Raw genomic sequence first — 17,120 nt, 5'->3', positions numbered from 1 at the left:
TTGCAATAGTTCAAATTTTTTCATTATTATATTTGTGAGGGTGACCTGTGGTGATTATTATGACTAGCTGAAAGCTTAGATGATGGTTAGCATTTTTTAGCAGTAAAGTATTTTTTTATTAATGTCTGTACCTTGTTGTTTTAGACCTAATGCTATTGCACACTAAATAGACTACAGTCTAGTAGAAACATAACTTTAATATGCCCTGGGAAACCGGAAATTCACTTGACTTGCTTCACTGCAATGCTGGCTTTATTGTGGCGGTCTGGAACCAAACCCGCAATTATCTCTATGGTATGCCTGTAAATGGGGGGCTACTTTCCAAGTAGTTGCCCATACAGATCTGTTGTTTCCATTTAGAAAAGCATGTATTAATTTATCTAGTCGGTGCTGTAATACAACAGTGAGTCAGTGAGTAAGATTAAGTCTTTTATTGAGAGGAGACTAAATGTATACAAACAGATAAATGTAAGTGGTGATGAGTGCTACCAAGAAAAATAAAGCAGGTCAAGGGGATAGAGAGAGCTGAGCTGGAATAATACGTTTCGTAGATAGTCATGGAAGACTTCTCTTTGAGGACACATTGAGCAAAGAGACATTGAAATAAAGATGGGGTTGAACTGGACAGAGAGTTGAAGGAAGAGTATTCCTAAGCAGAAGGAACATTAAATGCAAAGCTTTGCTTGACATCATCAAAGAATAATAAAAAGATGAGTGTAGCTGAAACATAATGAACAGGGTGAGCGTGGTAAGAGATGAGGTTCAAGAGGCAGCCAGGGACAGCTTATGAAGGGCCTTTATTGCCACGATAAGGACTTTGTGTTTTGTGCCTTGTGGTGGAGTGGCATTGGAGAAACCTCATCAGGAGAATGAATCAGATTTGCGTTTTGAAAGGATCACTGTGGCTTGTCTCCAAGTTTTATGGAGTATAGGAATGAGCATAAACAATGAAGAAACTCTATTCACAGGTTGACCAGGTAAGAATAATGTGCTTATTAAATGTATTTTTATTCTCTTGCAGATTCTGCAGAAGGAGAGTACAGTGCACTCTGTAGCTATCTGTCTTTACCCACAAATTTGTTCCTACTTTTTCAGGAATATTGGGATACTGTAAGACCCCTCCTCCAAAGGTACTGTAAGACTAAAATATCATTGTTGGGTCATTATATAGTTTGGAAATTTTAAATTAAAATTATTTGCTAAGCTTCTAGATTGATTAGACTTGATTGAAGTTGGTAACAAAAATATAGGAGATTCCTAATTCACACATTCAATGAGTTAGAGATAAGTCCAGCAGCCATGGCAACTGGACTTTCCACTTGTCCCATCATGATTACCATTCCTTGTACTACTCTTCCCCGCAGCTGCCATTTCTTGCCAGTATCCACCACTGACCCCAGCAGGGTAATAATACCACAATTTCCTTTTGTTCCTCCAGCCTAGGAGAAGTGGTAGCTTACTATTATTGGCTAATCTTTGGATTGCCCTGCTTTTTTGTCTCCTGGTTAGGTTCCCAGCCCTTCTGTCATCTTTATTACCAATTCCTGGTATTAAATTCCTTCTTCAGAATGGTTTCTGTTTTTCTAGCAAGACCTTGATTGATTAGCCCTTTAAAAAAAAGGATGAATGGGGCATTTGGGTGGCTCAGTCAGTTAAGCATCTGCCTTCAGCTCAGGTCATGATCCTAGAGTCCTGGCATTGAACCCCACATCAGGCTCTTGCTCAGGAGCCTGCTTCTCCCTCTTCTTCCTGCCTGTGCTCTATCTCACTATCTATCTCTCTCTCTATCTCTCTCTCTCTCTCAAATAAACAAATAAAATCTTCAAATAAATTAATTAATTAAATTTAAAAGAGGTGAATAAAAGAAGGGGGGAAAATAAACAGACACAAAAATGAAGGAAAGAAAAGCCAAGGGGTAATATGTGAGACAGAAGTCTAACAGAGGCAACATGGAAAGGAGGGAGAGAAGGATTTGGAGTGGGTGGCTCATTGATGAAGACTGTGCTGAAGTTGTGATGGCCTGTTTGCTTTTCTCTTGGCTCCCCATATAGGTGGTGTGCAGATCCTGCATTACTAAACTGTTTGAAGCAAAAAAGCACTGTAGTCAGGTTGGTTTTCCTTCTCAATCCTTTCCCCCCATCTGCAGGTTGTGTTTCCAGAAGTAGTTGGTTTGTGGAACATGCAGTCCAGTCTTTCTTCTTCATTCTCACTCAATACATTGTTTCCCTACGTTTCTTTTAAGGCTTTGCCAGAAATTAGATTCTTCCTACAACTGATTTTTTTCTTGGAGTGACTATCCTTTCCCTCTTAAATTGTTTCACTCCACCAGCTCCTCTTCGTTAAGCTCTAACATGCTTATTAAAAGGCACAGGAGGAGATGGCATTTTGGAGCTGCCAGTGTATTAAAATCAAAAAGTAGTAACAGTATTCCAACACTCCACTTTTTTCCTTTTGAGAATAGAGTAAGATATAAATAGAACTGTTGCCTCTTCCCCTTCCCTTCTGATCTATATACTTAAAGACTACCCAACAAAACTGTTCCTCAGCCCCCAACTGTTACGGCTTAATCAGAATCCACCTCTTCCTCAAAGACTAATTCAAATATGACCTCCTCCTGCAAGTCTGCTTTAGTAATATGCTCTCAGATGTGTGTGCATATGTGCCTGCCAGCACTACAAAGCACTCGACAGTAAACTCAGGGCCCAGACTGCAGGATTATTTTCTTTGTATCCTCTCCAAGGCCTTTTTATGTTATATATGTGTCTAATTTTTATTCCAGTTTAATTGCATCAGTAAACAAGCAAAGGAATTGACCCCAACTTTAAATGCTGATATCAGTACTGTTTTCTTATGGCTAAACCAAACATTGTGACACAATGAGTATTTGCCACCTTCTTTTCTCATCTTTCTTACCCCTGGAACTTCCTTCCCCATATGCTACCTGCTCCTTAACCCAACTTTAGTGATTTAGAGATTACAGATCCAGCTTTTATAACTTTGATACAATAGTATTCACATCACCAAGAAAAGAGAATAGAGAGAAAAGTTTAAACGATGAGTACGTGTTTTAAAACTGTTAATCTCACACAGTTTTTCCTTTATTTCAGTTCATTGTGTGCCTTTTAGCCAACTACTATTTCCTCAGCATGGTGCTAAAATACTTTGGGAGAGTTAAAAGACCTAACACATACAGCTTTTTGGTCATGGGTAATTTACAATCTAATTATGTACATAAACTAAAGACAAAATTAAATAGTATATGTATGAATATACTGTTAATGCTATAGAAATTTAAAGAGTAAAATATTCTTAATGATGCACAGTTAGTCTTAGAGGAGATAATTTTTAGCTGAACATAGGAGGAATTAGAGAATTTAAGTTGATTGGGGGTCACCTGGGTGGCTCCATCTGTTAAGTGTCTGCCTTCGGCTTGGGTCATGATCTCAGGGTCCTAGCATCAAGCCCCACATCAGGGTCTCCCCGCTCAGCAGCGAGTCTGCTTCTCCCTCTTCCTCTGTGATCTCTCCCACTTTTGCTCTCTCTCAAATAAAAATAAAAATAAATAATAATAATAATAATAAAGATTTAAGTTGACTGGGATTTGAGGATAGAATTTCCACATGATTCACATGACGTTTCCAGGGCATGTGTGCAAGGCTTTTATTGTATCTGTATTGTATGGTAAGAATGAATAATAATATTTGCAAACATGTTATCAAGTACTAAGTATTTTATATTCCACTTCAATATCTTATTAAGTCCTCAATAGCTGTGAGCTTCTTCCATACTATTATTTATATTTAACATTTCTTAAATCAGCATGAGTCTTTATATTTTTCTCCCCCCCACCACCTCAGAAATGTGTTATTAAATTGATGGTATACCTTATGACTGAGAAAGGATAATATATCCATCCTCTATTTACAGACCAGGAAATATAGGCTAAAGTTCAGTGACTTGTCAGGTATCAGAATTTAGGATTTGTAGTGAGGTCTATCTGATTTCAAATGAAGTCTGTGGTTTTTTGTGTGTGGGGGTTTTTGGTTTTTTTTTTCACTTTCATAGTCCTTTTTTCTGTGTTCCTCCATCTTTCTATCTCTCTCTCTCTGCCTCCTACATTTAATGAGGAGTGCCTATGTATTAGTCATGAAGTCTGTATTCTTAACAACATCTTTATGTTACCTTCCTAGCCATCATGGAAATTTAGCTAGAACATTTAGTCTTAGGAAATAGTGGGATTTGAGCTTGGAAAGGAAACCAGATGATGAAAGATTTGAAATTCTAGGCCGAGAAACTTGGATTTAATGTAGTCAACAGGAGGAATTACTGTGGGTTTCAAGTATGGATCTTTTGTTATTTTTAAAATATTTGTCCTTCTGTTACTTGGTCAATTTTTGACATGGGCTTATTTACTCAGAAGTAAAATTGTCTTTTAAATTATGTTTCTAGATACCCTAGAAAAAGAAATAGTTTGATAGAGCTTCCTGATGACTATAGCTGCCTCCTAAATCAAGCTTCTCATTTCAGGTAAGAAGAAATATATTTCTAAAAAAATTTTAAGCTTGCAATTGGTATGTATCACCACTAGCAGACTTTTTTTAAAGTGACCACTGAGCATCCTCTATAACTGTGATTGTCAGTTTCTTTCTTATTATTGAGGTGAGAACCATAAAACAAATAATTAATGATAAATTAATGATGAGTACAAGTCAGTGCTGTTTAGTGTATTCACAGTGTTGTGCAACCACCACCTCTCTCTAGTTTCAAAACTTTTTCATCATGCCAGAGAAATCCTTGTATCCACTAAGTAATCACTCCCCTTTTCCCTCTTTCCTGATCCCCTGGTAACCAGTAATCTGCTTCCTTTCTCTATGGATCTGCCTACTCTGGAGTCTGATAAAAGGAGTCAAATAAAAGGAGTCACATAATGTGTGACCTTTTGTGTCTGGCTTCTTTCACTTGGGATAGTTTTTGAGGTCATTTAAGTTGTAGTATGCATTCAGTCCTTTCTTGGCTAAATTAATATTCCACCATAGGGGTGCCTGGCTGGCTTAGTCAGTGGATCATGCTGCTCTTGATCTTGGGGCTGTGAGTTTGAGCCCCATGTTAGGTGTAGAGATTATTTAAAAATAAAACCTTAAAAATAATAATAACAATATTCCATTGTATGAATATACCAGAGTTTGTTTATCTGTTTATCCATTGATGAGCATTTAGGTTGTTTCCCCCTTTTGACTATTAAGAATAATGCTACCCAATGTCCACAATAGCCCAACTATGGAAAGAACCTAGATGTCCATCAACAGATGAATGGATAAAGAAGATGTGGTTATATATACAATGGAACACTATGCAGCCATCAAAAGAAACGAAATCTTGCCTTTTGCAACGATGTGGATGGAATTAGAGGGTATTTTGCTGAGCAAAATAAGTCAATCAGAGGAAGACAATTGTCATATGATCTCCCTGATATGAAGAATTTGAGAGGCGGGGTGGGAGGCTTGGGGGGTAGGGACGGAAAAAATGAAATAAGATGGGATTGGGAGAGAGACAAACCATAAGAGACTCTTAATCTCACAAAACAAACTGAGGGCTGCCAGGGGAGGAGGGGTAGGGAGAGGTGGTTGGGTTATGGACATTGGGGAGGGTATGTGCTATGGTGAGTGCTGTGAAATGTGTAAACCTGGCGATTCACAGACCTGTACCCATGGGCCTAATAATACATTATACGTTAACAAAAAATGAAAAATTAAAAAAAAAAGAAAAATGCTACCGTTAACATTCATGTACAAGTTTCTATGTGGACATATAGAATTACTTGGTAATTCTGTGTTTAAATCTTTGAATAACCACTAAACTGTTTTCCATAATTATACCATTTTATATTCCCATCAACAATATAAGTGGACTCCTGTTTTTCATATCCTTGTCAACACTTGTTTTCTATTTTTTTAATGAAAACTATCCTAGTGGGTATAAAATGGTAGCTCATTGAGGTTTGATATACATTTTCTTAATGACCACTGATGTTAAACATCTTTTCATGTCCTTGTTGGACATTTGTATATGTTCTTTGGAGAAATGTCTGTTTAAGTCCTTTACCCTTTTTGTAATTGGATTGTCTGTTTTGTTGTTGAGTTGTAAGACTATATTGAAGGGGAGGAAAATTCTTCCTTTCTTCCCTCTGGGTTCTTTAGCCAAATAATTAAATTGACATAAGACAGATTAAGAGGACAAGAGTTTAATTTTGCATATATGGGAGCTCATAGAAATACAAGACTCAAAGAAATGACTGGGTTTATACCTTTTAGTCAAAGAAACAGTTTTTTGTGAAGATTTGACAAAACAGAGGGGTTTAGGCTTGGAGTACCAAATTAATGAAGAAGTAAGAGAGTCTGTTTATACAGCCTTCTTGACCTTGAATTCCCTATCTCTGGTGGTAAGGGTACTTTCTATGCTTCTGGTATAGGGAGGATACCTTCACATGGGAGATTTATTTCCTGCTTTCAGGAGAACAAAAGATGGTCAGAGTGTCCTTTTTGCACCTGCTGTTTCTTAAGTAACTTTAATTCAAAATAATCAATATGCCAAAGTGGCATGTTTTGGGATGGCCTCTTCTGTTCTCTTTCAGTATATTCTGGATATTCAGCACTTATCAGGTTTTTATTTCACAGATATTTTCTTCCATTCTATAGGTTGTGTTTTCACATTCTTCATAATGTTTTCAATATGTAAAAGTTCATTTTAGGGGCACCTGGGTGGCTCATTCCTTAAGCATCTCCCTTCAGCTCAGGTCATGATCCCAGCATCCTGGGATGGAGCCCTGCTTTGGGCTCCCCGCTCACCGGGAAGCCTGCTTCTCCCTCCCACTCCCCCCTTGTGTTCCCTCTCTTGCTGTGTCTCAGTCAAATAAATAAATAAAATCTTTTTTTTTAAAGTTCATTTTACCTGTTTTTTTGTTTGTTTCTTGTGTTTTTGGTGTCAAAACTAAGAATCCATTGCCAGACCTGAGGTCATGAAGGTTTACCCCTTTGTTTTCTTTGAATAGTTTTGTAATTTTAGCTTTATGTTTAGACTGTGGGTTTGTTTGGGTTTTTTTGTTTTTTTGTTTTTTGTTTTTTTTTTTTTTAAGATTTCATTTATTAGAGAGAACAAGCAGGGGGAGTGGGAGAGGGAGAAGCAGGCTTCCTGCTGAGCAGAGAGCCTGATGCGGAACTTGATCCCAGGACCCTGGGATCATGACCTGAGGCGAAGGCAGAGGTTTAACTGACTGAGCCACCCAGGTACCCCTAGACTGTGGATTTGTTTTGAGTTAATTTCTGGAATAAGACAGGAAGTCCAACTTCATTCTTTCTTTCATATGGTTTCCAATTATCCCAGCACCATTTTTTAAGAGTTTGGATAATCTTGGCACCCATGTTGAAAATCAATTGGTCATGGATGTTTGGGTTTCTTTCTAAATTCTAAAGTCTATTCCATTGGTCTATATGTCTATCCTGATGCTAGTACCACACTTTTAATTACCATGGCTGTGTAGTAAGTTTTGAAATTATAACGTGTCGCCTTTCCAACTTTTTCTTTTTCAGTGTTGCTTTGACTATGAATAGGTCATACTTTTCTGCTTCTTTGTAAGCTTTGTTAGTTTTGTTGAGAATTGGACATTTTGATTATTGTAGTGCCTCTGTAAATCAAATTCTGCCTCATCCCCAAGAATTGCCACTGTTGCTTGATAAAGGCTTCAGGTGTCTCTTTAGTGACTTTTCCAAACTGTTTTTTTTGTTTTGTTTTTGTTGTTGTTGTTGTTGTTGTTGTTGTTTGCAAAGACTGTGTTCTTTATTGTGTGTCCACTAAAGTCTCTATTCCATTGTCTCTGCAGTCAGCCAGTGAACTGATAAGATTTCCTTAAATTTCTGGATCCAACAAGAAAAGTGAAGAGAAGAAAAAAATATAAAGAATATTCTGTCTCTTTAAATTCCCTCTACCATCACTGCAGAGAAAGTCACTTTAGTCCATAGGGGTTGAAATAATGGCCACTATCTCTGCAGCCCTTCAGTAAACTGCCAGGCAGAACTAAACCCACAACCATGATTTTTGAGGACATCATCTCTATTACCCATCATGGCACCAGCAAGCCACACCAGAATTGTGGGCAGCCACCCCCATAGCTACCTGCTATAGGGCTGGGAATTAGGGGGGTGGTAGTCACAACGCAAAAAGCCAAAATTCATTGAAACTTACCAGCCTCTTCTTTGTTAAGCACTCCTGTGGAGGCTGCAAGTGTTCACCTAGATTATAAGTTCCAAAATAGTTGCTTCAGACAGTTCTTGCCAGATCAATAGTTGTATTGGTAGAAGAAACAATTCCTAGAGCTCGGAGCTTGATACTCTACCATGTTCTAGGATATCACCCCTCAACTTTTTTTTAAAGCTACAGGAGCCTTTTTTTTAAAGCACTCTAAGAATCATCATTTATTCCTGTATCTTTTAACTGTGCTGTTGTAGAATTGTGGTCAGCACATCTGTCAACTGAAATAACACTGTTTTCAACTTCATAAACAAAGAGTTCTCTTTGAAATATCTTTTATACCTGTGTCATTAAGCACTGTTATATGTGCATTAGAGTGAGGTGACCACATCCTCACTGAAATAACACTGAAGAACCCTTGTTTGTGCAAGCCAAATCTTATATGAAATCCTATTAGAACAGCAAAACAAGTAATAGCATTGTGGCTCAGGTTTAACCCTAGGTGCTGGAGAGAGAAGTACACCAGCTTAGCCTTTTTTGATACTTGTTCCCCTCTACCTCAGTCAAAATAAATACCACACTAACGCAGTGTTTCTCAGACTTTATTTTATCTTCCTCTTCCCTTTCACTGATTGCTTTCAAAAAAAAAAAAATCTGGATGATAAAGACTGGTAAAAAGTACAATAAACAAGTTACATTGTACTTGTTATGAATATCACAATTGAATTACCTGTTAGTTAACTTTTATAAGGAAACAGCATGAGCTTAAACACATGATTCTATATGATAAAGTAATGTCATATAACATTAACAGTTCACACTTACCTTGCTATAATATGATATAAGTTATTCAAATAACATAAATTCGTGAGCTGCACACCACCAATGTAATGCCCCCGGATGGAGAAATTATATTCATGTCCGCCTTAGCCATTGGTGTGTGAATATTTCATATTTGAATCACAATGTATCATGTCTTAAAAATAATAGGCCAGAATTACTATTGATGCAGTTATGTATCCTTGACATTGAGGTGGAATCACCACCACCCATAGCAAACCAGATTAATAGTGATGACATGAAATTAGCAGTAATTTGTAATTAAAAGGCAAGAATCTCAGTCTGAAAATCAAAGCCTAGTCAAGATTTTATTGATCATGCACGGTAATAGAGCATCTTGTTTTGCAAATGGCAGGAATTCCAAAGCTCAGTTAGGAGTTCCGTAATATTAAGTAAGCATTGTACAGCAGCCAGACTTCTTAATAAATTTAATTAGAGCTCTCAGAAAACACAAAGAACTCTTAAATTTTGTTTCAAGGATACCAATTAATAATTCTAATGAATTGCCTTGGCATACAGAGTGACTATTGTAGTGCTTAGTCATATGTTAAATAACTTGCTGTCATTTGAAGGACAAAGAAAGGGATTGCAGTTGATTATAATTTTGAGGGTTTGAAGAGCCCTTATATGGCCCAGTCTGAGAATCACTGATCTCCAAAATGATTAGGGAAATTGTCCCATTCTGTTACAACCATTGCTTTGAGCCCTGAAGCCAGGGACTTTAATGGGCCCAGCAGTGGCTTGGGCAGCCCATACTCCCGCCTCTTGTAATAGATAGAATTGATCTTGGTTTTAGTTCCTTTGCTGTTTGTCCCATGCAGATTAGGTTCAACCACCTAAAGAAATGGCTGAGCCATTCACCTCTCAGCCCTTAAAACATGAGCTAGATGGTTTCAGAAATTGCATCCAGCTCCAAATGCAGCGATTCTCCTAATCTTAGGGCTGTATTGCTATCACAGAATCCCAGTGAATAGGTGAATCCCAGTGTTAAGGAGTATCACTGGTGACTCCTAGAAGGATCTGAGGAGACTGTTAGTCACTAATCACAGTGAAGACCCCCCTGGATGATACTACGTACTGGTTTTAAGTAAAGTGAAAATAAATCTTATGATCTCTTCCAGTTCTTTGTCACCACCAGTTTCCGTTAAGACTGAGCCATTTCTACTGTAGGAGGGTAAGCTGCCCAGTTACTATACTTTAGGTATCACCCCTTTTTTCTGCTATAGGATATTAGTGGTAGGACTCAGCCATCCTGCACTAAGTGAAAGATTTTGGCTTTATCCAAAAAGAGCTAAAATTGTGTTCTTCCCCCTGGAACTGAAAATAGTCTCCTCACCTCCCGGAGACAGGAGTGGAATACCTGTGCACGGAGTCTTTCTCCTCCTATGTAGACAGTAGTGATTTTATTATCTTACCTGAGACATGAGGGATCAGAGAATAAACTGTTAATGCCTTGTTGGAGATGGAGGTTCTTTTGGTGCTCTTTATTCTGACCCCATTTTAAGCCTCACTGGATCTCAGCTTACTGGTTGCATTTATTTATTACTCCCCAAATAAAGGAATTTTTGATGTTTCTAATATGTCCATTAGAAGGCAGAGATAGGAGTGTAGAAAGCTTCTTTTTTTATTTTTTTAAGATAGCATTATTGCTTTAATTCGGAGAGTGATACCCCTCTTTGAGGGGCATTACAGCAAGGCTCTAGCATGCTTCTGTGTAAAATGGTAGATCTCAGCGTACTACTTGGTTCAAGCAAGTCAACTCTGTCACTTTTTCCTTCCTAAGGACTTGCTTTGTTTCCCAGATAGTGTGTGAACTCTAATTTTAACCCTAAAGATCTCAATACTTAAACAAAATGGACAGGAAAATGTATCTGAACGCTTACTGCACATCTGTGATAAAAAAATTTTTTTTTACACCTAACCAGTTCATATTCCTCTAATACTGAAGACGTAAGCTTGTCTAAACCAATCCAGAGGAAGGAGTTGACTATAATTGGTCATGTCAGATGACTACTAGATTCTATAAAAGTATCTCAGTCTCAAGGCATATTTAATTGCCAAACTATGGGAATTATCAGGACTTAATAGTATGTTTTCTTACTATGGATTAATCAGATTTTTTTTTGTTAAGTCCTTATTAAAGAGGAATCATATAATTAAATGTTTTCTTGTGTTTGGGGGCACCTGGGTGGCTCAGTCCATTAGGCATCCAGCTCTTGATTTCAGCTCAGGTCATGATCTCAGGGTTGTGAGACGGGTCCCTACATCGGGCTCTGCTCTAGGCATGGAACCTGCTCTTCACCCTGGGCATAGAGCCTGTATGGGATTCTCTCTTTCTCTCTCCCTCTCTAAACAAATGAGTGAATGAACATTTTCTTGTGTTTTTAAGAGCTTTCTTTGCTGCAAAGCAGCCAATGATGAACGCAATTCATTGCTAACTGGATATATCATGCTTTTATTGTTTCTCCCCCATACTGAATGTTTTCTTCCCCTTTGAGGTGCCCACGGTCTGCAGATGATGAGCGAAAGCACCCTGTCCTCTGTCTTTTCTGTGGAGCCATACTGTGTTCTCAGAACATTTGCTGCCAAGAAATTGTGAATGGGGAAGAGGTTGGAGCTTGCATTTTTCATGCACTTCACTGTGGAGCTGGAGTCTGCATTTTCCTAAAGTGAGTAGTGAGTGTTCTGGATGCTTCATAATGAAGTTATAGAATCTGGATCCAATTTGGAGGCTATTATGGTAGGGCAGTGTGTTGGTAGGAAATGGTCTATCAGAAGTTAATAGACCTGTTATTCACATGAAATTGCACTTGAGAAGATATTACAGAATATTACAAAATAAGTTTGAAAAAAGGATTCTGTTCACATTCAATTATTTGTGGTATATTTTAAGCATGATAGAGTTTGCATTGATTACTCTGGTGTTGTATAACACTCAAGTGTGGTGAAAGGGCTTGGAGTCCTCACACTTACATTTAAAAAGTACCTATGCAAAGTTATCCTTTGAATATATTCATTTTCTTCATTTCTGCTATCAGGCAACCATTGTTTTCCCTGGTCTCTCAGCAAAAGGCTGAGAGTGGAACAATAGTTAACTTAATGTTTATGAAAGAACACTACAGGTTCCCTGAGAGAAATAAAATTCAAAGTGGAGATGGGTGCTTTTTCTTTCCATTCTCCCCACGTAATGTAGTTTCTGTTTATGTAAGCCCAAATATCTAACTATGGAATATGTAATTATTGCGTGTAGGCATCTGTTGGAACAGTGGGAATGAATTCTTAGAAGCCACACCCAAACACCTATTTTCTTCTTTTAGGAAACTTGCAGCATGTAAACCCACTGCCTATTCCATCTGTTTATTTTATGTCACTCTCTGGTACTTACCCTTCTGTACACGTGCATACAAACATTCTCTTTATATCTTCCTGTCTAGGCTGTAACAGGCACAAGTAACTTCACAGTGGCAGTAGTTCTTTGTAATTTGCACTGTTGGAGGCTGGCTCTAACTGGAAATGGCTTGACACTTCCCTAGCTGACCTTCTTTATGGCCCAAAGTTATCAGAACAAGAGATGTTCTGCCCTTCTGTTAAGCTCCCCATTCTAGGTTGTAGGTCCAGAAACAACAGAAACAACTCCGGACATCATTTTCCAGGGTATCTGTGACTCAAGTAGGACAGCTTCCTTCCTCTCTTCAAGACATTCAGTCAGTATTAATGGTCCCAATTCCCTAAATCCACTGATCTTTTCCCATACTTAAGTAAAAATTGCAGTGTTCACTCTCTTTTATTTAAACAAAACACAGTTTAGTCTGTTGGTCTATGTTTATTCTCTTTATACTGAATTCCTAACAGATATTGGCCGTGTCTTTTCTCTAGATTAACTTTGATTTAGTGCCTATCATTTGCATACCTGCAGTTAATAATATTTCCAATTGGTTGTTTTTTCCTTCAGAATCCGAGAATGCAGAGTAGTCCTGGTTGAAGGTAAAGCCAGAGGCTGTGCCTATCCAGCCCCTTACTTGGATGAATATGGAGAAACAGACCCTGGCCTGAAGTAAGATTGGTTTATTTATTTTTCATTTTAGTCCCATTATTGGACATGGACAGTAACAGTTCTTTAAACACAGAAACTAATGCTAAATATTGAGAGATATTTTAAAATAAGTACAAATTAAAAATACTAAGTATGATACCATCCTAAATGTAGCACATAATTTTGAACAGCTTTGTGCTTCTCCAGAATGTGAGGGTAATCCTCCTCCAAAATTAAAGATGTAGCCATCCTAATGTTTGAATATTGTGTTGTTTTTAATCAACCTTTGTTCAGAATTACTTAGAAGGTCTAAGTATGGAGGTGGTCTTTGGATTAAGGGAGAAAATAGCTGAATGGTGAAAGTAGTTATTGACTGAGGATAAGATCTGAGTTGTTCCAGAAAGGTAAGAAGTAGCAGAATTTTTTACTTTATTAGGCAACTTGAAAATACCCAACCAGCCGAGGCACTTGAGTGCCTCCAGACTGAGAATCTCATAGTTCTCCATAATTGCAACAGCCAAACTTTAGTCATTTGAGATTAGCTGTGTTATGGACTGTACTGCCTTAGAATTGATGTGGAATAGTTTTGTTTAAATATTTGCTAATCACTAGCAAATTTGTTATGTCATAAAGACAACAATAAGCAAATATTTCTGAGCAGCAGAATGTAATTTGAGGGCTTAGTGTTATACTTCAGGCTTAATCTCTCCTATACAAAGACCAGAAATCAAAGCTAAGTAAACTGTATGAGGCCAAAAAGCCATTAAGGCCCCTCAGACTACCCAGAAAAGGAATAGAGCTGCTTCATGTTATAAACCTTACGTTTAAATAGGGTCTCATAATGCCTGTGATATACTTTGCCTCTTTTCTGAATAATCAAGGAGTAAATTTCTGCTTCATCAGTTAAGTGATCTGTTAAATTTGTGGTGATTAGGGGTGAAGGGAGAATATCCCTTTTAAAACTCTGTCCTTGTGATTCCTCCCAGTTCTAAGAACATCTCAAGAGTGTGAACTAATTTAGGCAGTAAAGATGTGGCAGTTATTTGATTTGAACTTACATGTTGTTTGTTTGTTTGTTTGTTTTTTCCCTGAAGGAGGGGCAACCCCCTTCATTTATCTCGTGAGCGATATCGGAAGCTCCATTTGGTGTGGCAACAACACTGCATTATAGAAGAGATTGCTAGGAGCCAGGAAACTAATCAGATGTTATTTGGATTCAACTGGCAATTATTGTGAGCTTCAACCTTGCCTTGGGACAATCACAAATGAAGAACAGTAATGAAGACCGATTCAAAATTACGGAGATCTTTCTGAGGGCAAGGGAAGGGTTGGCGGGTCTTTGCTCCACGTCCAGATTCACATACATCAATACAATATTCCTTAATGGAGTATTGCTTTCAATTAGTGAAAATATGCTTAAAGGAGAAAAAAGACATTGATTAATCTGTTTTATGTTCTGGAACACTAAAAAATGCTTCTTTATCCCAAGTGTCTGATTCTGCTATTTCCAGAAAACTCATTTCCCTTCATAATCTGTCCCACTTCTTTTCATTTCATTCACCTGGTAAATGAAGTCGCATTAAGCAGTTGTGGACCTTTTTTTTTTTTTTTTTTTGGTGGACATTTTTTTATGTTGGCTAACTCTTCTACAGTTTTGTGTTTGGTATTTCCCGCACATACCCAGGTTTAGTTTAGCTGACATTGAAGCACTGACAGGATTCTAATCTGTGGTAGTCTTCCATGCAGCTAAAGAGGAATTGCAGAAACCATGCAGTATACTTTAACTGAGAAAGTTTCCAAAAGAGTAAATTTTTTTTAATTACTTCTCTTTTAAGGAAATACCCCTAATGTGCCACTTATTGTTTCAGCCAGAAATCAAACAACTCTTTCTGTGGGCAGAGTAGCCATTTTTAAGGCAAATGTCTGCTAATGTGGAAAAATTTTTTTCCCATTGTAGACCTCAAGAATAGGATAAGATAGGTTAATGTATACATTATCCTATCCCTCATGGGCCAAAGAAACTGCAGTTCTCACCTCTTACCACAAATAGCTTTGTTGAATTTTGAAATTATACTTTCTATTTTCCAGAGGCAAATTTCTAAAATGAGTTCCCTTATCTCTTGTTTGTGGTACCATCCTATTTGACTCTTAAGAACCTGATGCAGTTCTGATGTAAACTATCTCTAGAACGAGGATAAGAAAATTCCCCTGGTGAATGGAGCATGGCAGCTGTCAATAAGAATAATCAGATTGAAGCCAACTCTCATCTTCTGTGTCTTTGTAAAAGACAAATCCTTCCGTTGTTACCTGTGTGCAACCTTTTCATAAACTCTGGTTTTATGACTAGTACCGACAACCAAAAAAGCCATGTGATCAGTGGTCATGTGTCCTGTTATAATATGCTGTGGTTGAGCCATCGTGTTTACAGATAATAGAGCTCTCCCGAATCTGTGTGTAGACTTCCTGGTTTTTGGCTCTAAGTTTTTATATCGAGAACTTGTGATCTAAACAGCAGACAGAAGATAAATTGAAATCTTCCACTTTAGCTTCTGTTGTCTCTGGAGTAATGTCAAGAATTTGAAAGATGCATTCAAAGACCATCTGATTTTGCCTTTGGTGACTACCATCGTATATGTGTGTAAATGTTTTCCTATCTTCTTTTTGCTCAGCAAAGGCAAACAAATAAAAATACATTTGCAAAGTGATGATGCACATTTGGGGTTAGATTTTTTTGGTGTTGTTGTGTAAAGTAAAGATGGGCTTTGCAGTAAAGGATTGGCATGAACAGGTATCAGAATCAGAATCATGATTTTATACTTGAATAATTATTATTCAAAAGGTATCAGGAAACAGATACAATTCCACTGAACTATTTGTAACAAGTGATGAGTGAGGATCCGAAAACTCAGTATTCTGCTTGTCCAGTTTGTCAGTATGATTAAATGATTAGAACATCTCCCTTTGTTTCTGATATAATTGGGGGGGGGGGTCTGACTGGAAAATCTGGCCAGAATAGGCAACAGAAGATGCTGACTTCTGCCCTAACTGGTTGGCCCCATTTAGCAAAGATAAACTGACTTTTTATTTCTAGCCTTTTATATTCACTTCATAAACCCTTTGGTTAAGCTCTTAAGCTGCCAGAGGGACCACCCTGTCCTGGCCAGTCAGACTTTCACTGCCAAAGAACCCATTTCATATTGAGTTCACTCTTGAGATTGATTCAGACCCCTGCACTGGAGATGAATTTGTGTCTCAGTGCTGTCCCCAACCCTAGGGATTTCTAATTATATTCAAATATCATAGTGGTTTGCCTTCATCATTGCAAACAATTTAATTATGCTTATGGAGTTTACTTGCAAATGAGCAAAGTCACTTTATTTTCATTAGTGTAGAATGTGGAGGAACCGGTTCAACAGAATGGCTCCAAAACTGTGTTTTTCTAACGTTTTTGGTGAGGGGCTGACAGGAATTTTAATGATAGAGTGAAGAAAAGCATATATCTGTATAATTAATTTATTTTGCTGGTGTATGGGCTGTGAGTTCACCCGTTAGTGGTCATTTGTCATTTCATAACAACTATGCATTTGGTTCACTGTGATGATGATCTATATCTAGTGACTGCAACATGTTTATACCACTGATTCAAATGCCATCCATGATGAAGTTATACAAATAATGCATATATTGATATCTTTTATTGCAAAATGTAAATTTAAAACTTGTATAATGTTCTTGTGCTTTTTGAAATAAAATATCTTATATGTGTATATTTACAAAGAAAAAAGGGACTTCTCATGTCTGGGGATTTGGGTTTGAAGTATAAAAATCTGTACCTACAAAGGACCTCTAATTAAATGTTACCTCTGCCAGCCCAGACAAATTCTTTAAAACACATAGGTATTGGGACGCCTGGGTGGCTCAGTCGGTTAAGCATCTGACTTTGGCTCAGGTCATGATCCCAGGGTCCTGGGATGGAGCCCTGTGTCGGGGTCCTTGCTCAGCG

At 37.7% G+C, this 17,120-nt stretch overlaps 1 protein-coding gene across 1 annotated transcript in view; it reads left to right on the top strand.

The window, feature by feature from the left end:
- UBR1 (ubiquitin protein ligase E3 component n-recognin 1) overlaps nucleotides 1-16,891 on the top strand; it is a 135,669-nt gene extending 118,778 nt beyond the window's left edge. The window contains exons 42-47 of the mRNA XM_080809584.1: nucleotides 1,022-1,130; nucleotides 2,052-2,108; nucleotides 4,450-4,527; nucleotides 11,583-11,753; nucleotides 13,037-13,138; nucleotides 14,212-16,891. Of these exons, the coding sequence (XP_080665710.1) occupies nucleotides 1,022-1,130; nucleotides 2,052-2,108; nucleotides 4,450-4,527; nucleotides 11,583-11,753; nucleotides 13,037-13,138; nucleotides 14,212-14,353 (659 nt within the window). The 3' untranslated portion in view covers nucleotides 14,354-16,891. The remainder of the gene's footprint in view (nucleotides 1-1,021; nucleotides 1,131-2,051; nucleotides 2,109-4,449; nucleotides 4,528-11,582; nucleotides 11,754-13,036; nucleotides 13,139-14,211) is intronic.
- The last annotated feature ends 229 nt before the right edge of the window (nucleotides 16,892-17,120 follow it).

This window comes from Martes martes (genome assembly GCF_963455335.1).
Source record: "Martes martes genome assembly, chromosome: 7".
Taxonomy (NCBI): Eukaryota; Metazoa; Chordata; class Mammalia; order Carnivora; family Mustelidae; genus Martes; species Martes martes.
This window is presented reverse-complemented; position numbering and strand designations above follow the sequence as displayed.